This window comes from Thermobia domestica, chromosome 15, assembly GCF_964235325.1.
Source record: "Thermobia domestica chromosome 15, izTheDome1.hap1.1, whole genome shotgun sequence".
Classification (NCBI taxonomy): Eukaryota; Metazoa; Arthropoda; class Insecta; order Zygentoma; family Lepismatidae; genus Thermobia; species Thermobia domestica.
Genome location: NC_137468.1, coordinates 77,402,101 through 77,425,041, shown reverse-complemented (window position 1 = coordinate 77,425,041; position 22,941 = coordinate 77,402,101). Strand labels below are relative to the sequence as shown.

Genomic DNA, 22,941 nt, shown 5'->3' with positions numbered 1-22,941 from the left:
GATACAGCATTTATTTACACATATATACATAAATAACCTTGTTAACTGCGAAAGAGAACACATATGAACAAAAGAACATACAAATATATTTTGTAACAGCATTGTACAGCGGGAGACATTTCTAAATGGTACAGCCATATGGAGATTTACGGCTAAGGTGTACCATTTAGAAGTGTCCCCCGCTGTACAAAGATTTCGTAATACAAATAATACAACCAGTAATATAATTTTATATGTTTATACAGTTTTAATGCAAATTGTCCTTTGACTTGTTTACAATGCTAAGTAAAGTTAACTTGTCGTGCCTTTTTCTCTGCAAAGTCTTTAATTAAAGTATCAGTGTCAAGCTCACACAGAACATCACATTCAATAGACATCATGGAAAGGCCTACAAGACGCTCTTGCGTCATCGTTGATCGTAGGTAGTTCTTTATAAGTTGCAACTTGGAGAAAACTTCTTTCTGCTGAAGCTACACTTACAGGAATAGTTAGTAAGATTCTTAGAGCAATAGTTGCATTTGGAAATAACCCAATAAGGGAGTTCTTGCAAATATATGTAAGTACTTGCAACGGTTTGCTCCCACTTTCAGAACCGAGAAATGAACGTAAAAGTAAGAGCTCTTGATATAACTGAAATCCGTCAATATCACAGTGATCTTTGTCTGTTAAAGATAGTTGTAAGTCCTTGCAACACTTTAGCAAATACTCTTTGTCCTTTATTGGATGGATGTCACACAAAAACCCAAATATTTCGCTGTGCTGCTTCAGTTGTTGAAATCTTTCATTCAGGGAACAGATAATTGTGTCTAATGTACAAAAATAGAAGTTACATTTAAACGCACTGTATGGATCATTAATCGGTTCGTCTTCAGATTCATACAAAAATTGTCGTTTGACTTTTCTAGGTCGGAGTTTTGGTTCATTCTCAAATTGTGGTTGAATGTCGAGCTCTTCAGCAATTACTTTGGCATCAACCAAAATATTCTGGAAACCTTCATCACTTCGCATGTTCTCAAGGCGACACTTGGTTTTCTTAAGCAGATCAACTGCTTGCTGAATGTCCACTGATTCTTGTTGGAAAACATGGCTAACCACATTAACACAAGAAAGAACTTCATACCAAAACACCACAACACAAACGAACTTAAAATTCAGGAGCTTCCTAGCCAGGGAACAAGCCTTATTTTTGCCCATAACGTCTATCTTTGAGTCCTTTGATGCTTCGAAAAGAGCATCCCCATATGAAAATGTTTCTTCAGTACATGCACTGTACAGGCTCTGAAACACCTGTATAATGCATGTTTGTGATTTTCGTGAAGTCTGTTTTTTACATGTTACATGTAATGTACCTGTTTACTGAAAAAAAAAAACAAGCAAATCACCACCTCAAAATGCATGTGGGTGTACCTGTATTAAACTGGACGCACAGTTGCTGTACAGATTACTGATTACAGTGTATGTAGAACGCGTGTACATACTATGTTTTTCACTGTTAAATGTGAAGAACGTACATGTTGTGTACAGGTTGCGAAAACAAGTACGGTACAGTGCAGTCAAAGAGCATTGAACATGTACGTAATCTGTTTAATGTACAGTGTATGTCACATTAAGAAAACAAATGCTGTATGATAAATATATCCGAGTGCTGTACATGCACAGTACATGTTGCATGTACAGTGAATATATCGGTGATGGCAAGAGTACATGTCTGTAATTGAAACACATACAGTGTACATGTGGCATGTGTGATATATGTTTCAGGAATGAAACATAGCAAAACATATGCTGTAAGATCAATGTATTCGAATACTGTACATGCAAAGTACATGTTGCATGTACAGTACATATATCGGTGATGGCAATAGTACATGTCTGTAGTTGAAACACACATAGATTACATGTAGCATGTGTGCTATGTTTCAGGCGAATGAAACATAACAAAACATATGCTGTAATAAAAATGTATGCGAGTACTGTACATGCACGGTATATGTTGAATGTACACTGCATATATCGGTGATGGCAACAATACATGTCTGTAGCTGAAACACATGCAGTATACATATAGCATGTGTGTTATATGTTTCAGGAATGGAACGGAGCAAAACATATGTTGTAAGATCAATGTATTCGAATACTGTACATGCACAATACATTTTGGATGTACAGTGCATATATCGATGATGGCAACAGTACATGTCTGGAGTTGAAACACATACAGACCAAATGTAGTATGTGTGCTATGTTTCAGGCAAATGAAACGTAACAAAACATATGCTGTAATAGAAATGTATGCGAGTACTGTACATGCACGGTACATGTTGAATGTACACTGCATATATCGGTGATGGCAACAGTACATATCTGTAGTTGAAACACATACAGATTACATGTTTCAGGAATGGAAAGCAAAACATATGCTGAAAGATAAATGTATGCGAATACTGTACATGCACGATACATGTGGCATGCACAGTGCATGTATCGGTGATGGCTACAGTTAACGGCGTAAAGCTTATGTTCAACATTGGAAGGGGGTAATTTGCAGCTTATATTCTGGGGGAGATGAGAATGATGCTTAGAAACCATCACACTTCTCCCCAGTGTTGAATCTATGGGTGTTCCGGTGGTAATTTTCCCACGGAGATAAAAATATCCCCTCAAAGATACATAAGAAAACCACAAGTTATTAATACTGTACGACTTTCTCCGACATATCCCCAACATGTAATTATTCCTCCGGAGAAAGTTCCTGAATTCAATATTGCTTCTCGCCGACATGTTTCTGGGTGGCACTGCCCCCCGGAGCTCTGAAAGTGACCCCCTGGAAGAGATCAAAATAATACGTCTATAATATAATACTAACAAGTAAAATAGTACAAGCAGTGCCCCCGGAATACTACGTGTGGCCCCCGGAACACATTTTCTGAAAGAACGACTGACTATATTAGTTTTGAAATTGGATTATTGGGGAAAATTTCTCTCAGTTCTAACTTTTGGGGGGACATGTCCCCCTCATCTCCCCCGGAATTTGCGGCTACAGTACAGTATGTAGTTTATACACATGCAGAATATCTGTGGCACGTAAGCACACATTTCATTTTAGGCACTTGGTTTTGAAAACCATTAATGAAAAATGTGTTATATTCTTCAAGAAGTTAAACAAACGTGAAATAACTTTAATAGGCCTACTTAATAAAACTAAAGTAACATTCATAGTGTAAAAAAGGATAGCGAAAGTAGAAGACAAAAAATAATATAATAATAAGTTTTACGTCCCACGGAAGCAGAAGACAAGATTTTCCGCTCTTCGGCGTGACGTCACATATCCAGGAGCCAATGGTGTACGGAAAATCGGTTCCCATCGTTCGAAATGCACTGAAGAAACTGTTTTGTCTGTGAATAAAACCTACCAGTTCAGGTGGCGGGGCCAGAAGTTGTACAATGGAAAACTAATCTACGTAGGTAAGTGTGTTATTTTTTAAAGAGTATAATATCCATAGAGTATTAAAGAGTATACATATATATGTTGTACATAGTTGTAAGTTGAGTTTTTTACGCGTTATATCTATTAATTGTAGATTTACATTTCATACAAGAATGAAGTTATATCAATGTAAAACAAACGTAGGCCTACTTACTACAATGTTAATAGATATACCCCAAAGCAAAAGGATTTCATCAGATTCTTACGTTTTTCTACAACACATAATTTCAATATTTCATTTTCAGTAAGTTCAGAAAATGCACTTGTGTCATTTGGAATTTGTGGAAAGTATTAAGCAAACACTGAATATGATTAGGCTCTCTGGTGTTAAAATGCATACCCATTAACTCTTTGTCTATCGAAGAATAGGTCCAAATATATGCAGAAAAATGTAAAACTTATGAGAAAAGGCCAATTATTGAATTTCAGTGAAATTGGTAAAAGGAAAATGCTAGTCTTTTCCTTGGCTCAGCTAGTGATTTAATGACACACTATTAACAATCCATTAAAGTACAAAGGCGCATGCAAGTGCTTGTTAACGTCCTTTCCATCTATAATCATAGTTTTCTTGTTTTTAAGTACTCATGCGCCCTTTCACTTTAATGTACTATTAATAGTGTGCCACTAAATCAAATACTAGTGCCGAGTCATGGCAAAGAGTTTCTACGAAACGAAGTGAATGGTGATATCAATGTCACAAAGCGCATGTTACCGGTCAGTGATATATATAACGTGTGTGTGTGATAAAAAGGTATATGTAGCAATAGTGTAAAGCGAAACCGTACAGGTAACTAACTGCGATGACTCTATGTTACCTGCAGGTTTACTTTTGGCACATCACTCAAAATAATTGTTGAAAAAGTATAATTCTTTCTCTAATTCCCTTCTTTTTGTTTCTTGAATGGTTTCTGCTGGGCGACATGAAAATATCTCACTTGGCATAGCTAAAATTCAAGGGCGCCATCAGATGTGATTATTGAAACATTACAATTCTTTTACGATTTGCGTATATATATAACGTCCGGATGTGTGGCATAAAAACTATAGTGCAGAAAACCAATCTAGCGTAGAAATATCTGTGCTAGGTGGCTACTATATAAAAAGCACTAGAATGCTATGTAGCCGACTCAGGGTAGGGTCAAGCTGGGGGGCCGTCACTAGCGAGGGGGCACGTCCGAAGAAAGTGGGCGCGTCAACGACAGTGGGTATACGCATAAGCCAGAGTACTAGAAACAGGTTTTGACAATAATAATACGAGTTTCAATTGCACTTGTCATGGTTTCATACTAGTAGCGCTCCACTTTTAAACGAAAAATACGGTTTCTGTATATTGTGCTGAGATAAATCCCGGTGGAAAATAATATCCCATAGTCAGTCAGTCATCAACGGATTAATTTTATCGGTCGTAGAACACTTGTAATGACTTTACAGTAGTAACCATACACTTTTAAATCTAAAATACTGGTGTATTTCTTTGTATTTAATTCTATCGCCTGCAAACATATGGTCTCTCTAACCCTTTAACGGTCTTATGGTACAATTTGTACCATACGGGTGTTTTATGGTACTTTGCGTTTTAACTTCCCTATTTGAGTTTTTTCGTCCGGGTTTTTTTGTTTTTTCAAGTCTAGAGACATTGTAAAACATGTTACATATGGTTTCACGCCTTCCTGCGTCGAGACATAGGAGGTGATGACGTCATAACTTTAAAACATATTTTTTCGTTTGTTAGGCCTATTTTCATTATTTTTTGGCGAGCTTACTTTTGCACCTAGAAGATTGAAATTTTGCACAAACATTCAGTCCACCTAGTAGTATTTATCAGATTTTTTTTACCAGATATCTGCGTTAAAACAGGTGGGTCCAGAGGGGAAAAAAGTTGAAAAAAGGATATTTTAACCAAAAAAGTCCCTTTCTTCGGGATTTTCCCCTTCAGATACATGATGGAGACATGTAAATGGTACCGTCTGAAAGGCAGTTCTATTCTGAAGAGAGTAATTGGCGGATTATTATCCTAGGGTAAATAGGGATGTCTCAGGAAATTTTTTACCTGAGATCAGGGTCTTCTGCGGTAACCTGGGGGCATTGTAGGGATTCTTGATAAAATTTCTCCCGTCCTTACTATTCAAGATAGAAGCTTGAAATTTGGTACACATATTCAGTCTACCAAGTAGTATTTAATCAGATTTTTTCAGATCTCTACGTTTACACAGGGCCGTTCCAGAGGGGTACAAAGTGCGAAAAAAATCCCTCCCCCCACGAAATTTTCCCTTTGACCTCACTTTTTCCTTCTCCTGGTGTATGGTATGGGCATATAAATGGTACCACTTGAAAGCCTGCTCTATTCTGAAGAGAATGAGGTATGAACCATGATCCTAAAATAAATAGTGATGATGCAGTAGCTGCTTGAGTGAAAGTCTAAAAAATACCTCAAAAACCCAAGAAGTAAAAGGGTTAAATATGTCTTTTGAAGCACTTCCAAAACGTGATGCGGTAAAAGTAAACCAGCACCGTGTTTTAACTGAGTGTAACCTAACAAAACCTAAGCTACCTTAGTATGAGAAGAAATAGAACTTTACGTTTTTATGCGGAAATTAAAAATTGATTGAGTTAGACTGTTCTGGTATCGAATAGGTCTTAAATTTATTTAGCGTTCATTATGATCTGATTATTACGTTACAGGTACAAAATCTGACTGTGAGAAAAAACTACATGAGTCATCTGAAGAAAGTGCTGATGAAAACAGGAATGGAAGTTTGGGTGAAAACTCCCAAGATGAAAATTCATCACCGAAAGTAAAGCAACGTAGACTACGGCAAGAATTCGAAGCATTTTGTATAGGTGATAGATTTCCTCAAGAGCTTCCTGAAAGTCCCCTAAAAGGTACCAAAGAAGCAGAAGCAGATGAGTCGAATGGAATCGATGTGTGTATGAACTGTAAAAAGTTAGAAAAGCAGATCGAAGACCTGAAACAGCAAGTACAAGAAGAAAAATGTGTTGTGGCAGAATTGAAAAAACAGTGCGTATCAACGTCCACTGAAAATCGTTTGACTTCCACCGGTTGTTAAAAAATTTCTGTTGGAACTCATTGATGCTGATTATTCTAATGAATCTACAGATGTACAGTCAAATTGTTCAAGCGTGAGTAGCTATTTTTTTATGAATATCATTTATTACCATTAATTCATTAGCTGTATTATAGTTTTATGATACTCGTACACAAGATGGTCTACTGAATCACATATAGAAAATCTTACATATAGTTTGAGTTATTTTAAGTGGTAGTAGTTATATAATCTAGCTTCATGTGATGAAAGTAATGTGCAAGCACGTATCCGTAATGTGTAATAGTATGGAAGAGGGTCTTCTTATCTATTTGCCACGAGACGATTAAATGCGTGGCATACTTCTACACATTTTGTGGGGGGAAGGGAAAGCTATGCTGTGTGCATTGTGATTTCATCTGCCGGTAATAGTTAAAGAAGCTCTTGTGATTTAAAGTGACCCACATACCTATAATAGTACATTAACCATAAGAGCGCAAGAGTCGTCCAATTGACAAACTACCATTAACGCTGTGGAGTTATATACACAGATGTGCCCTTGTAATTAATGTACTACTGTCACTTTAAATTACATGAGGGGTCGCGGCGGCTTAGTAGTAGAGCGTTAACCTATGGTGCTTGGGGTTCCGGGTTCAATCCCAGCTCCCGCCCAAGTAAACTTTGTGGTGGACAAACACCGTGTGCGTGGGTTTCCTCGGGGTTCTCCCATTTTCTTCATTCCACCCTTTTATTCATTCATTATCACCGTCTCCCTTAGCCTAGCCGGCATAAGTTTGGGACGTAAAGCCCAAAGATCTCATTTCATTTTTAAATCGCATGAGCCCCAGTCCTGAATTATTGGTATACGTAGAGTGATTTAACCACTGTCGTGCATATTAAAACACAAGGTTTTATGCACAGTGAATGAAATCACAATGCGTATTGCATAATTATGTTCTTGGAGCCACAGCATGTGTTGAAAGCACTATTTTTAGACCAGATGCTCCTCTCCCATATTACTAACCTGTAATGCACGTAGTGTGACCTCATAGTATCGGAGTACATCTACTAATATAAAGTATTTTTACTTTGTCTATGCACTGTTTACAAGTAGATTTAGTCAAAAAGGTTGAGAAATGCGTTTGCTAGACGTAACCCTGTGAAAACAGATTAGCTTCTGAAAAGACTGGTTTGGGTGACAGCCAGCTACTTTATTTGGATCCGCGTCTCTTGAATACTACACTAACGAACGTTATGCGGTCGTGGCATTGCCATTTAATTGTTATCATTTATTACAATAACTATTACTAAGGTGGGAGTAGATTTTTTTGGTGAAAGGATCAGCGCTGCATTTCATTTCAGCCTTCGCAGTTCCAGGGCACATTTCTATTTTGATTGGTAATAGAGCTGTGTATGAATCATAAAATGTAGCTATGATATCGTAACCTAAGCCGTTAGGGTTCTTTATTTTCTAGAAACATACCACTGGAAAGGATCATAATTTGCATTATAATGATTTTCTTTAAATCCACAGGTCGCTGACCCATGTACATCTCTTTCAAATGAAGTTACATTGAGTGCAGATTATCCGGATATAAGAATTAAACATCAGTACTTGTAAAGTGTCTAGCTGCTGGAAACAAGTGCCCAACAAAACTGACAAGAAATTTGATATCGGCTCTTTTCACTAAAGAAGAACTTGGTACATCATCAGTGAGTGAACATGGATCAATAAAAAACACCCTTCGACAAGATGTTGTTTGTGCCATTAGGAAGCTCGCTAACCTCTGGTGCGTGAAGTCCCTGGTTTGATAACTTATGATGTGGTTGTGGACAACATGGTTTCGTGTGTTTTGCCCGAGTTCTCCCATTTCCTCCTACCTTCACATTCCACATTTTTTCATTCGTCATCCGTTTCCTTTAGCCTATAGAGCATATCCATTGGACATTAAAATTTAAATTACATGTTAGTTATATCATTTGATTTGTTTTAATACCTCCTAATATCGATTTTCTCCCTTCAAACCTTACAGAGACAGGGTAAGTACTTGTTTTATCACTTATGTGACGATTAAATGCGGATGTTAGTACCAGTTAGTATATTTTCTTGCAACCCAATCAATTATGCGTTTCTTTGGCGTCTACCTTTTGAAAAGTAAATAACAGTAATTAAAGATTGTTTTATATATTGATAATTATCTTGTATTGATTCAAAGGGTACATAGAACTATTTTTTGAAATAATACACGAAATATTAATAAAGAAAATAATTTTATTTTGAATTTTTCCTTCAATAGTTTCTATGCTTAATGTATATATTTACAAGCATTGCTATAAATACTGTAATTCATTACGGATTCTCCTTTAATCTTCTACTTGACAGATGTATTAATAGCAGAAAAGTTTATGTTGCAATTTAAGTTGAAAGTTGTACTTTTTTAAGAGAAATAAAACTGAAGTAGTTTTAAATTCCTCATTTTCATTTTTGTATATGCCAACACCTAAAGCAAATATTATTATTCTAATTAAATTTCATATAATCAACAACATACAACAAAGTAAAATGACCCTATAGGGCAAGTTCTACGAATATTCTAAATTTGTACTATAAAACATATTTCACATTTCAGCACGATCATGATTTCAAGGACTGACAAGCCATGAAATGGAGGAAATTGTTGCTGTTTACATGCAATGTAAACGTTCATGACGAACGGATTGATACATGTACTTGCCTTACGAGACATAGCTCTGTGCATGCTTGCCAGCAATATTACTGTTCATATATAATGACTAGTAACAGCAATATCCTGCATGCAGAGAGGTGTGTTCCGTACAGTAAGAAAATGTACCAGTCTGTTCGTCATGGATGTTAACATTGCATGTAAACAGCAACATTGTCCCCTCTGTACATGCAATGTACTTGAGACATATACACTGCATGTGTTCTGTATATATGCAGTGCATGTACATCGGATCTGTACAGAGGAGATTTTGTGCGTCAGGAACTGATATGTACATGCGACATGTACATTGCTTGTGTCGAATACCTGTTCATTGCATGTACATTAAGACTGTTATTGCAGTGTGCATCGAACATGTATCTTGCATGTTCTGCTATCATGTACTTCCACTATTCATGTTGCGTGCACATTGCATGTACAGGTGTCAGTGTCAATTCATGTTCATGTGGTATGAACATGTACTATACAGTTCATGTTAATCGATTATCATGCGATTAACATGCGATATACATTACAAATTCGATTTCCTCTTTTCTCTGTGTTACACCTGTTCAGCACCTGTTAAACACCTGTGAAGCACATGTTTTGCAACTCTGTACATACTAGGGATGGCCAAAATTTTCCGGAATCCGGATTCCGGAAATTTTGTTTTCCGGAATCGGAAAATTTACTTTCCGGAATTCGGAAAAATTCCGGATTTCGGAAAAATTCCGGAATTCAGAAAAATTCCGGAATTCGGAAAAATTCCGGAATTCGGAAAAAATCCGGATTTCGGAAAAATTCCGGAATTCAGAAAAATTCCGGATTTCGGAAAAATTCCGGATTTCGGAAAAATTCCGGAATTCAGAAAAATTCCGGAATTCGGAAAAATTCCGGAATTCGGAAAAATTCCGGAATTCAGAAAAATTCCGGATTTCGGAAAAATTCCGGAATTCAGAAAAAATCCGGATTTCGGAAAAATTCCGGAATTCAGAAAAATTCCGGATTTCGGAAAAATTCCGGAATTCAGAAAAAATCCGAAATTCGGAAAAATTCCGGATTTCGGAAAAATTCCGACATTCGGAAAAAATCCGGAATTTAGAAAAAAATCGGAATTTTTCCGAGATCCGGAATTTTTCCGATTTTACTTTCCGGATTCCGGAAAGTAAAAATTCTGGAATTGGCCATCCTTAGCTAGTAGCTGTTAAAAGAGAAACACAATAATGAATAGGCTATATATACTGTATTAATTTCTTGTAGTTGGATATGTCTTTATCATTTACGTAGACAATTGCTACTGCAGTTATTTACTACTTTATGAGAAAGGTCTTATTTTCACACACAAAAAAGTCGCCGGTATGTCTCAAACATTATCGCGTTCTCACCTGCAGCTGCTCCAAAGCACTGCAAACTACTTTTTAACCAGGCGAAAGGCAGTGAAGGAAAATAAATCTCAACAAATATTCTAATAACATTCGCTTATTGTCAACATACCTACAGTGAGCGCAGAAAGTGTTCGTACACCGTGCATACTTTATATTGAAAACAGCTAGCATGAGAATGGGAGGTGGAAAATATATATATAACCAGAATTAAGACTACACATTCATACATTTTATTTCTATATACAAGAGAAAGGGCAAACAAAGACAATCACTGTTTTGTTCAGAAGAAAAGAGAGAATTCCTTTTTTGTAAACGCAAAAAGTCACCGTACACTTATGATTGAATTAATGCTTATAAAGTATATTACGTTATTTAATATTTTGTGGGATTACCCTGTGCGTTAATGATTGTCTGTAGTCTTCGTGGCATTGATTTCACCTGTAGTAGTTCCAGGCACGTAGCCAGGATTTCGTGAAGGGGGGGGTCCGTGACATGAAATATTGTGGTCATCACAAAAGGGGCTCGATCATTCTAAACTATTTTACTGGAACATATATTGGTTCGTTTAGCCAGGATTTCGTAACGGGGGGAGGGGGAGTGACATGAAATTCTGAAGGTCCAGGAGCTCGATCAATCTAAACTACATTACTATCAACATATATTGGTTTGTTAGGACAATAAAATGAGTATATGTTGGCAAGTATTCTAATAACAAACTATGAAGAAATTTCAAGCAAAATAGTAAAAAAAAAAAAAAAAAAGTATTGAAAAAGATTTTACAATATTTACGTCCTTCTCCTGTTTATTCAAATATAAAAATTTTCCTTTCGTTATGACCTCAATTATTATAAAAAGTCTTGTAAACTATCTTCTAATATAAATAAAATAAAGAGTTTGTTTGTGTGTTTGTCTGTGTGCGGCCTGGGCACCAGACGAGTAGACCGAGAGTTACCAAATTTTGGTCAGGGGTACCTTGGCCCAGGCACCAGATCAAGACGAAGCGTTTTTTTAAATTTCGAAACAGGGTGGTCTCAGGGGGGCGTTTACCGGAACCGGCTTGGGAACCAGACAAATTGAACGAGAGTTACCAAATTCTAGTCACAAATACCTTGGTCCAGGCTCCAGACCAGAGTGAAACGTTGTTGTCGAAATTCGAACCAGGGGAGTCTCAGGGGGGCGTTTATTGGAACATGTAAAAGTAGTAGAAAATAGCCGATATTTATTTATTTATTTATTTAACAAGCACCAGATACAGCTCAGAGGTGGTAAAACTGAGGGAAACACTCGAAAACCTCAGTCAAGATGTCGGCAGCGGGATTCGAAGCCACGACCTCCCGAATGCGAAGCCAACGCTCTACCACTTGAGCTATTAAGTGCCGAATTCATATTTTCGCGGTCGCTGAACTCAATGGTGAAACTCCTATCGTATTAACTTCCAAATTCACGCTATTCGGCTCCGGGTCGGGAGCCACCCAAGGGGGTGGTGAGATACCAAGACATATAAAAGTAATCCAAAATGACCGATATTAGTGTCAAATCCATAGTTTTCGCGGTCGCTAAAATCAATGGTGATACTTCCATTAGCAATGACTTGCAAATTTAGTTACAATTGTACGGTGTATGCGGGCCGGGAGTCAGCGGGGAGACGTGTAAACAATAGCCCAAAATGACAGATATCAAGTCCATAGTTTTCGCGGTCGCTGAGATCAATGGAGATACTCCCGATACTCCCACAGGCGTTGACTTCCAAATACAGCCCCTGTGCGAAGCATGTGTATATTCAACTAGTTTTACAATATATGAATTCCTTTCTCTGTTGAATCAAATGCTAACAGAACTTTCTTTCAACAAATTTTTGTTTTTATTATTACCGTCAACTATTGTCGGTTCCAAATGACAGGTTAAAGGAGCAATAGAAAATGGTACTTGAAATAACATGTTTGATACTGCAAGGATGCGATGACGAAAAATTACGACTAAAAATGTCCACGCTGTTACACAACAGCATTATGCTTTCGAAAGCTTGAAATCTCCCTGACTAGTAGCAGAAATTCTGAGAATTCCATAGCTTTTCTTGAAATTTCAAATTCCCTGAGTCTTCCAGAATATCTCGCTTACCTCGCTACCATATTTCAAGTAATACAAATCTCCTCATAAGAAAGAGTAAGCAAAACCTTCCTGTAGTTTTTTTTTTAATTTTTAACGCTGATCTTTCTTTTTGTCATTTCATTTTATTTTATCCTTCCTTAATTTTTTCATTTCTGGTCTCGAAGGGGGGGGGTCCGGACCCCCCCCTTGGCTACGTGCCTGGTAGTTCGTAGTTCTGTAGCTTCGGGACTGATTATGTCCCATTCTTCTTGAATAGCTTTTCTTAGGCCTTCTTTAGTAGACAAGCTGTGCCTTCTGATTCTTGTCTCCAGAAGAGATCATAGATGTTCTATGGGGTTCATGTCTGGGGATTGGGGTGGTGTGCGAAGCTGTTTCAAGGTATTATAGAGTCAGGGGCGGATCCAGAGGGGGGCGATCGGGGCGATCGCCCCCCCACAAGAGGAAACTCTTATTTTATATATAAATAAACCCATCCATAACAAGTTTGGAGCTCTTAAAAGTAGCAGTATTACCGCCGACCGCCCCCCCCAGAAGTCCGTCCTGGATCCGCCCCTGGCAAACCTTGCAGACAGGCCTCGTTCAACAGTACAAACAATAAATGCGATGTATAATGTTTCTATCACTGTGCGAAACCATAATAATAATAATAATAATAATAATAATAATAATAATAATAATAATAATAATAATAATAATAATAAAAAGAACTGGAAGACCAAGAGTGTTGAGTGAACAAGTTAAACGTTACATTATTAGGGAAAGAAAAAAGGTTCCAAAAAGTAGTGCTGTGCAATTGGCAACGGATTTGGAAACACGCGGTGAAAGTATCAGCCAGTACAGTGCGGAATATTTGCAGGGTATCATGGTCGGATAGCCAGGAAAATGTTCTAGGTGAACAAGACAAATCGTATAAAGAGACTAAAGTTTGAAAAAGAGTATAAAGATAAGGGATCAGGCTTCTTTCTGGAATAGGGTCATATTTTCGGACGAAAGTAAATTTAATTTTATCGAGTCCAATGGGAGGCGTATGGTATGGCGCAAGGTGAATACAGAGATGAATCCTCAAAATCTCGTCCCTAAAGTAAGACACGGAGGAGGGTCCGTGCTCGTCTGGGGTTGTATGAGTGCCTCATGAGTGGGTCGTCTCCACCTTATCGATGGAGTGATGATCCACAAAGTGTATATTAACATATTAAAGGAATATCTCCATACTAGTGCGCAGAAGATGGTTCTTGAAAACAATTTATTGTTCAGCAAGACGACGACTCCAAACATACAGCGGAAAATACTCGATTGTGGCTACTCTATACAGGGGCGGATCCAGGACGGACTTCTGGGGAAGGGGCGGTCGGCAGTAATACTGCTACTTTTAAGAGCTCGAAACTTGTTATGGATGGGTTTATTTATATATAAAATAAGAAAGTTTCCTCTTGTGGGGGGGGGGACGATGGCCCCGATCGCCCCCCTCTGGATCTGCCCCTGAGGTTTGCTATCTTTCTCAAAGACTTACCCTTCTTATGCACTTTAATAATTACTTTTCTTGTCTCCTCATTTGTTTCTGTTCGGTTGCTTCCCATTTCGACAGCCCACCGTGCAGTTTTTTCACTCCTATTCACAACTAAACTCATTCTGTTACTCGTCATGCTATACAGAGGTGTATACTCAGGTGAATACTAGTGAACCCCAGTTGTGGTATCTTTGTTTCGTATTCGTACGTCAGGTGTACGATCACTTTTTGCGTCTACTCTATACATTTTCTACGGAATTTATTTACTTTCTGACCATTAAACTTGTCTTTGTGGTTCTTTATTGATATATTCATAAAGCTTAGTTTTCATTATTCATATTGTGTGTGTTATTACACTTCTTAAATTTTCTGTTTCTTTTTCGCAGGCATTCTCGTTTCAATAGCATAGGTGTACGAACACTTTCTGCGCTCACTGTATGTACAGTAAATACAAATTTATAATTTTTGACTTTACGAAGTATACAATGTAATTGTTCAATAATTAACATAAGCAGGCATTCATTAATTTATATTAATATAATAATTAATGAAACTAATAAGCGGGTGATTGATGACTCAGTGGTAGAGTTTTCATCTATGGTATTCTAACCCAGGACATGTGGGTTTTCAATGGCTAATTTTGTGTTCGAAAATTTTCCCGGTGGTACTCTTGGTTCCCTTTCTTATATTTGTTCCATCATCACTCATTAACGAATTTAGTTTATCAAAACTCTATAGCCATATATTCATTCTGTCCGTCAGTGAAACAAACAGTCTCAAGAACTATCTGATGGATTACCAATCAATTTTGGCCATGATGTACAGAGTCAATAGTTAAGAATCGAGTTCCCTGATGAATGTAATATTCAAACCGGAAGCGGTACAAACCACCATTTCCGGTTTTAACGTTAATCATTATATAGTAAATATGGTAATAGATAGCGAGAAGCGGTTTCCAGTAATCGACATATATAACATTCATGTAGATAGAATGTTACCCAGTTTGTGCATCTGCTGAAAATAATGAGCTTAGGTATTTAGAGAGCATTTTCCGCTTTAGAAAATGTGTGCTTGGTAAAGAATGTAGAGAATTAGCTGAGCCAGGCACGTAGCTAGAATATGGTAATAGGAAGGAGGGGGAGGGGGTCTGTCACGAAATACTGTGGTTATTTACCAGGGGCTCAATCATTCTAAACTATTTTATTGGCAACATATATTGGTTCGTTTAGCCAAGATTTCTAATGGGGGCATGATATGAAATACTGTGGTTACACACCAGAGGCTCGATCAATCTAAATATTTTACTGACAACATACCCATATTGATTGGTTAGGACAATAAAATGAGGATATATTAGTAAGTATTTTAATAAGAAGCTATGAAGAAATCTCGAGTAAAAGAATATTAAAAAAGTATTGAAAAAGATATCGTCTTCCGAGGTCATTCTAACTGTGTCGAGAATTTTGCGTCTGGGAAATTTGCGCCCTACCTCAAGAACAGGGAAAATTGCGTCTGCGATGTACCTCCACCGGGAAGTTTGAGCCCTGCGAAATAAAAGAACCTATTGGAGCTTACGCATTTCCTCGGAGGGGCTGACATTACAACATAAACAATCCTCCCCTCACAACCATGCCATTTGTGATTTATTTTCATTGTGGCTATATAAGGGGAGAATAAACTTCAATATAAGCCAAAAGAACACAACGGATCAACGCAATCACTGCTTCTTCCAGAGATGATTTTGGGGGAACACGGGCCTCCCCAGAGCTCTCAGAGTGCCCCCTCGGAGGAGACCAAAATAATACGTCTATAATATAATAATAAATAGAATAGTACCAGCAGTGACCCCCCTCCGGAATACTAAATGTGCCCCCCGGAACATTTTTCCTGAAAGAACGACTGAACGCAATTGTGTGTTTGAAGTGTAATTCCAGCAAGTAAACACACTGTAAATAGTTTTCTTGATAATATTACTGAACTGATTTTACATTCACTTTACATTTTCTTTTCTATATTTTGTGTTCTGAAAAGCCAAACAACTCGCAAGGATTGTGAACAGAGATATCTGGGTAGAGCCAAACAGCCTTTTGTAGATTAAATTATACTCTTTGATTATATTAATAAATAATTATATATCAGTCATTTATACGTTTATTGTAAATTTTGTAGTATAATGAAAAATTGTATTTGTATGGATTGCCCTTTAGTGAACTAAAATTGTATTTTTTTTCATTTGTTCGGAATATTATAACGGATGGAGTAACTCACTGAGACGATGAGAGACAAGCCTAGTTCAAGTGCGAGTGGAAGTTACTTTACACAATACAATAATAAGTTGAATTGTAGGACGCTAACATCCCAGTGCAAATATATAGCCGGCGCATTTTCCCCTCTTTTTGGGGTAGGGCGCAAACATCCCAGTGCAAATATATTGCGAGCGCATTTTTTCCTATTTTTGTGGTAGGGCGAAAATTTCCCGGGCGCAAAATTCTCGCATTCAAGGAAAATATAATGTCCGTGAAGTTGACAAGCCACTTATGTCAGACTCCAATTTCGACTTTAAACGTCGCTAGTGCTACGTTAGTGTTCGATAGTGACGCAAATCGTTAGTACTCCAACTGCATGCCAACACGCCCACTTCTAAGAATCATCTCAAAAATGAGGTTAACCGTTAGAGCAAGTAAGTGCTCATTGGTGCCATTAACATTAACGTTAATGCCTCCATCGTACGGCCCTTTGAGTAATAATAACACCACGTTTTTTGCTAGTCTCAATGCGTCCCTATATTCTCGCGAACATTCTGACGTGCCCAAGTTAGTTACTTTTTTTTTTGGGACTATTGTTTATCTGTTATTGTTTATTGTTTATTGCTAATCTGCAGAGTAGTCCTTACATTAATATGCCATTGTCCTTGATAATCATTGCGTATTTACAAGCAATTTGTTATTACTGTTAGAAGATATCAAAAAACAACAGATAAAATCTACTACTTAAAGGTTCATATTTTTCTTTTACAGTACATAAACGATTAATAATAATAATAATAAGACTATTCCAGCATAAAAGTTATCAATTGCATCACACTGGCAACAAGCGACGCATATTTTAACTTCATAAAAAATCGTTTCTCACGATTTTCTGGAAAACTACGTATGATAACATCTTCATTATGTCAAGTTGTTTATCTCAGTGTGATATATGTCTTACCTCTGGACAATATTACAGTAAAACAAAAATTAAATATTAGGAGTACATCGTACTTTTGGACTACATCTCATTAACGATTGAGTAGTGTATACTTTAGGATGTAAGTTTCAGCTTAACTTGCATCATACATTCTTAGGATTACAAAAAGGAAATTTGTTCGTTTGCATTTGAACAAAATTCTTAGGATTACAAAAAGAAAAAATAATTTTTCCGAATTCCGGAATTTTTCCGAATTCCGGATTTTTTCCGAAATCCGGAATTTTTCCGAATTCCGGATTTTTTCTGAATTCCGGATTTTTTCCGAATTCCGGAATTTTTCCGAATTCCGGATTTTTTCTGAATTCCGGATTTTTTCCGAATTCCGGAATTTTTCCGAATTCCGGAATTTTTCCGAATTCCGGATTTTTTCTGAATTCCGGATTTTTTCCGAAATCCGGAATTTTTCCGAATTCCGGATTTTTTCTGAATTCCGGATTTTTTCCGAAATCCGGATTTTTTCCGAATTCCGGAATTTTTCTGAATTCCGGATTTTTTCCGAAATCCGGAATTTTTCCGAAATCCGGAATTTTTCCGAATTCCGGAATTTTCCGATTTTACTTTCCGGATTCCGGAAAGTAAAAATTCCGGAATTGGCCATCCCTAGTACATACAATGTACATGTGGAAAACAGTGTTCCAATTCCAGAGCATTACAGGCGCCTGTAACACATAGCATGTACAGGTGCCTGTTTTTTTCGCCTGGGTCGTAAATTTCTCCAAACTGGTAGCGAAACGATTTGACAGCACCAATACAACTCTCCCATCTAGTATCACTAAGAGGTTTCAAAGTGAAATTGGATATATGTTTTTCAGAACAGACCAACGATATGTGGAACTAGAAACATAATTGTATACTTCTTGCAATAAAGCAAAAAAATTTACAGTCTCACTACAGCACATTGCAGAATCATTTACAACCAAATTCAATGAGTGGGAGCTATAAGGGACAAAAAAATGCTCGACTATTTAGATCTAATATTCATTTTTGAACGCCTGAGTGCTTTCCTTTCATATTGGCACCATTATCATACCCTTGGCCACGCATGTTTGAGAGAGGAATTTTCAGTTTTTCTAATTCTTCCAAAATAGTGGTAGTTAGTCCACGGGGATCTGTTAACGATAACAATCATACATTTTAAATCTTCAGAATTCTACTTAGTAGACGATAACACTACTATTACTACTACAATACTAATAATACTAATAATAATAGTAATAATAATAATCACTGGCACGGCAGACCAATAGATCCTGGGCCTGCTCCAACGCCATCTGGTAGCGAGTGGTAAAAATTCATCCACCTGGGTAACAGAACGCGGGTCAGCCGGTCGTGTCACTACCCGCCAAGTGACCGTCATATCTTTATTTATGTGACTCCCCAGTTTTCCTGCCGTTGAAAAGCGGAAAGTCCGGGGATTGAACCCAGGAGCACGTAGACATGAGTCCAATGCTTTAACCTCTAGACTATGGAGGCCCTCTACTTATAGATGAATGCTTGAAATACAGCTAAAGTTGGTTAATACACATCTAACGAGTAAAAGTCTTATCGCTTTGGTACATGTATCGAGCATCAGTGTTGGTATAGAATGTAATTATTGCTACTTATATCAATGGGGAAAGAACTTTCTTTGAGCCTGAGGTTTGCCGCCTATCTGAGAGGCCGCCACCCTACCCACCCCAGCCTGCTAAGACGCTACGTGTGTAAACACCTCTTCTTTATTAAACGCAATAAAACGAAAATACGTTACGTAATGTAGGCCTACTTACCTGTACTGTGTTGTTATCTTCTGGAATATTTGTTGATTTCTTGCTGGTTTCCTCATTCTCTGGTTCTACGTTTTCATTTCCATTATTGTCTGTTTCAGGAGTACGAAAGAATTTCTTTAATGCTGCTGCCTGTTTCTCATTTTCAGCCGATAATTGTGCTCTTCTTTTTCTGTATACATTTCCAGAAGGCTTCTTTTTTCCGACATGTTGATAAAGAACACATTAACGCAACGATTCTTTTTTACTAAGAGTCGAAATTCAGGAGACAAAAGAAGAACACGCACACCATGAAGCCTGCACTACATGTACATGACTTCTGATTTATAATTTTCTTTCACGAGAATTTGACAGTACAAACAGGACTAATTTCTTTTTGGTTGCCGATAACTCAATATTGTTTGTGTGTATTGTTAGAGCGGCCGACATAGCTTTGTCGCAAGGAGTGCAATTGTCGGCACCGCGGCGGTTGTAAGTGTCAGAGCGTGTTATTGTTCCTCAAAACTCCCAACTCTCAACAATAGCCTTTAGCTTTATCAGCGGAGATTTTTTTATAGACAAATAAGGTGAAGGGATGAAGGGATTTCCTTTATAGGAGATTCAAGAAGAAACCGGGGTTGTTATAAAGAGTGAGGCCTATGGCATGAGGTAGTAACCAATGTTGCTACACAATTTATGAAAAAGTTAATTTTTAGTTCACAGTTTACAATAATATAAGTTTAGCAAGGATTTTGGCGCCCCCCAAACTCCCCTAAAATTTGGCGCCCCGGGCGGTTGCCCGGCTCGCCCGGCCCTTCCGCCGGTACTGAATGTTACCCTGTAAAAATAATTTACTTCAAATCAGGACAAAGAAAGCAAAGTTTATGACGCACATAACTAAAACACAATATTATGTTGTTAATACGAGGTCAATGATGTGGAAATAGAGAAAAATAGACATTATGAAAGATCTGAGAATAACATTTGGTAGGAAGTTAAAATTTACAATGGAAAGAATAAGAAAGGACAATAGGCTTTATTTATTTATTTATTTTATTTCAGAACGATAGAATATGTATTTATACAGATTACTTGTAAGGACTAAGCTAGAATCTGGTTCTGTAATATGAAACAGTACATCTAAAAGTTTGACTAACAGATTGACAGTATTCCTGGTACGGACGCGATGGTAGCCCCACAAGGGACTTTTAGGTCCAGTGCCGTTTAGGACTTGTGCCGCGAAATGATTTTTTGGTCTTGTGCCGTTTAGGACTAGTGCCGTGTCCGCCGTTCCCCCGCTTCCATAAAATATCTATGGCGTCCCCCACTTCCTAAGAAAATTATAATGTTCAAAGATAGACAAGGGGGACGGTGTGACGTCATGCGTTCCCCTACCATTTCAGATCCACTTTTACCTCTGACTGGAAGTGGTTCAAATAAGTCATTTTCGGTTTTGACACTTATTGCCATAGAATAAAAATGATAATAGATAGCGTCAAGCGGTTTTCTGCAATTGATTCGTATCTCAAGAGAGCATACCGGTATCGTTACAACCCACAGCATTCTATCAAAACTGGAAGTGGTTGAAATTTACTAGAGCTTCCGATTTAAAATATTGACTTCCGTATAGCAATCAATATTGATATCGATATGTAGTTTTTTGCAATTGATTCAGCCTCTCAAGAGTAGGTTCTAACTCCTCCCTTAACCACCTATTCAGTCCGGAAGTGGTTCAAATTAACAATTTCCGGTTTCGACCTTTATCACCATAGAACAAAAAGAGTAAGGCATAGCGAGTCATGTAATGGCATACGGATCCAGCTTCCGAGGAACAGGTTCTATCTTTGATCTTATTAATGTATTACAACCAGTAGTTATAAACTCAGTGCTTCAAGTTAGAGCATTGAATTCCCAGTTTGAAAATTTACCGTAGTTTCACATTGTGAAACGAAGCTCACTGTTTACATGTTACCATAGGACAAAAAGAACCAATCATTTTGTAGCATCTACACAGATTACGAGCAAAACTAACTGATAAATGAATTATACGGGAACTTATATGATAACTAGAACCGGAACTGTTTGGATCCAAAGAACTGTGAAGGAATTATAAATTGAAATAATAGAACGTTGTGTGGCATGAATTATAGTAGAATCAAATGTTATTTTATCTTTGTTTTATTAAATGGCAAAAGAATAAAATTAGCTGTCGTCAGTCTGTGCGCCTCCCCCCCCCCCAAAAGTAAATGATTATCAAAATATTTGCTTTCTTGATTAGTTTTATAGGATTCGGTGCCATCCTAGTTTAGTTAGCCATAGGTTTGTAAAATTTACAGAACAGAGATTTATTTCAACAGAGGAATATATAAATATTTAAAATATATGGAGATTTTACGTCTATCCGTAATATTGTTCAAGAATATAATCCAACGCGTTTTTTTAAATCACGTAACATTCCGTAAGGAAACCATGCGAAACTGAATTCCCAATATGAATGCACGGTGTTACGTTGTTATCCATAACGATGAAGTTCTCCGACTGGCACCTAGTTACATGAGTAACACAGCGTACATCCAGCGTATCCTCGCTTACGCACATACTCACAGTCGCTGACGCGCCTGTTCGCTACGGACATACTTCCGCGGGGGCACACCATCTTCGCCCTGCTCTTATGCGGGCTATATACACTTTTTTATTGACCACCTAGCATCTGTTAGTTATTTTTGCACTATCGTTTTCATAACATATGTCCACACACTTTATTTATACCCATAAGGGGTGAAATTCCGATAAGAACCGCCGAGCGAAATCTAGCTATGTACTAAATGAATGAAACCTAACATAGTCTAAACTACCCTAATCTCATCTAACCTAAACTAACTTTGGCTATGCCCGCATAACGATTCAAGCCTCCTGAATTGAATGTGCACCCAAAAATGCAACTCCTTCCATAAAAAAACAATTTATCATGTACTTCTAGCCAATTTTGTGAAGAATAAATTACATAAATCATGAGTTTATGTACGGTTGCTTAAATTAACACCCAAATTTCTAAAGGCTAATGAAAATGGACACTTACTTGGATTAAACCTGAACCACAGGACAATGTTGTTACCTACTTAGTTATTCTGAATTGATTTTCAATATTGTGATTATTATAACGATAATTTTAATTTACGTTTTAGGTAAGCAAATTTAAATCATTGCTGAATATATAGGCTAAATTAGATAGAAGCAGACATCAGCACCAACAGAAAATATTGTTTTTCTGTTTTAAGAAAACTGTAAATGACAGCATATTTCCTTAAACACAGAAATAAAAAAATATCGCACGATCTCTGCTGCCTGTTACAGGAAAAAAGATATGCAGTATTACAAAAGAAGATTCATGTACGGCTATTTTAAATTTGTAAATTATATCAATTAGACAAATCACTTACCTTTGCTAAAGTTGTCATAATTTGTTTCTAGTCACAAAATAATCCGCTAAAGAAATAACCTTCTGATTTAGAAACAGTCACAAAATAACAATAATTCTTTCTTTCTTTCTTTAACCCAGAAGTAGGGTTTAGGTTTTATTTAAGCAGCTTCGAACTGTATTCCCTATTACACTCTATTGGTTTGCTTAGTATAAGTTATATATTCTGTCTTAATAGTCCAAAATTTAAGTTAAAATTCCTTGTCAATGCGGTTCCGTA

At 37.2% G+C, this 22,941-nt stretch overlaps 2 protein-coding genes across 2 annotated transcripts in view; one reads left to right on the top strand and one right to left on the bottom strand.

Moving 5' to 3' along the window:
- Positions 1–22,716, bottom strand: part of LOC145671102 (uncharacterized) — a 215,632-nt gene extending 192,916 nt beyond the window's left edge. Inside the window, exon 1 of the mRNA XM_081739869.1 lies at positions 22,684–22,716. Within this exon, the coding sequence (XP_081595995.1) occupies positions 22,684–22,701 (18 nt within the window). The 5' untranslated portion in view covers positions 22,702–22,716. The remainder of the gene's footprint in view (positions 1–22,683) is intronic.
- On the top strand, positions 1,512–9,313 carry LOC145671981 (uncharacterized). The gene is made up of 4 exons (XM_081741168.1): positions 1,512–1,571; positions 3,288–3,465; positions 6,170–6,628; positions 8,066–9,313. Exons 1-3 carry the CDS (start codon positions 1,512–1,514, stop codon positions 6,553–6,555), a joined length of 624 nt encoding a protein of 207 aa, XP_081597294.1. The 3' UTR covers positions 6,556–6,628; positions 8,066–9,313.
- Positions 22,717–22,941: the final 225 nt, after the last annotated feature.

Coding starts and splice junctions, on each gene's coding strand:
- LOC145671981 (XM_081741168.1), top strand. CDS start 1,512: ATGTTGTGTACAGGTTGCGAAAACAAGTACGGTACAGTGCAGTCAAAG. Junction 1,572..3,287: donor AGTCAAAGAGCATTGAACAT/GTACGTAATCTG, acceptor GTCCCACGGAAG/CAGAAGACAAGATTTTCCGC. Junction 3,466..6,169: donor TGGAAAACTAATCTACGTAG/GTAAGTGTGTTA, acceptor ATTACGTTACAG/GTACAAAATCTGACTGTGAG.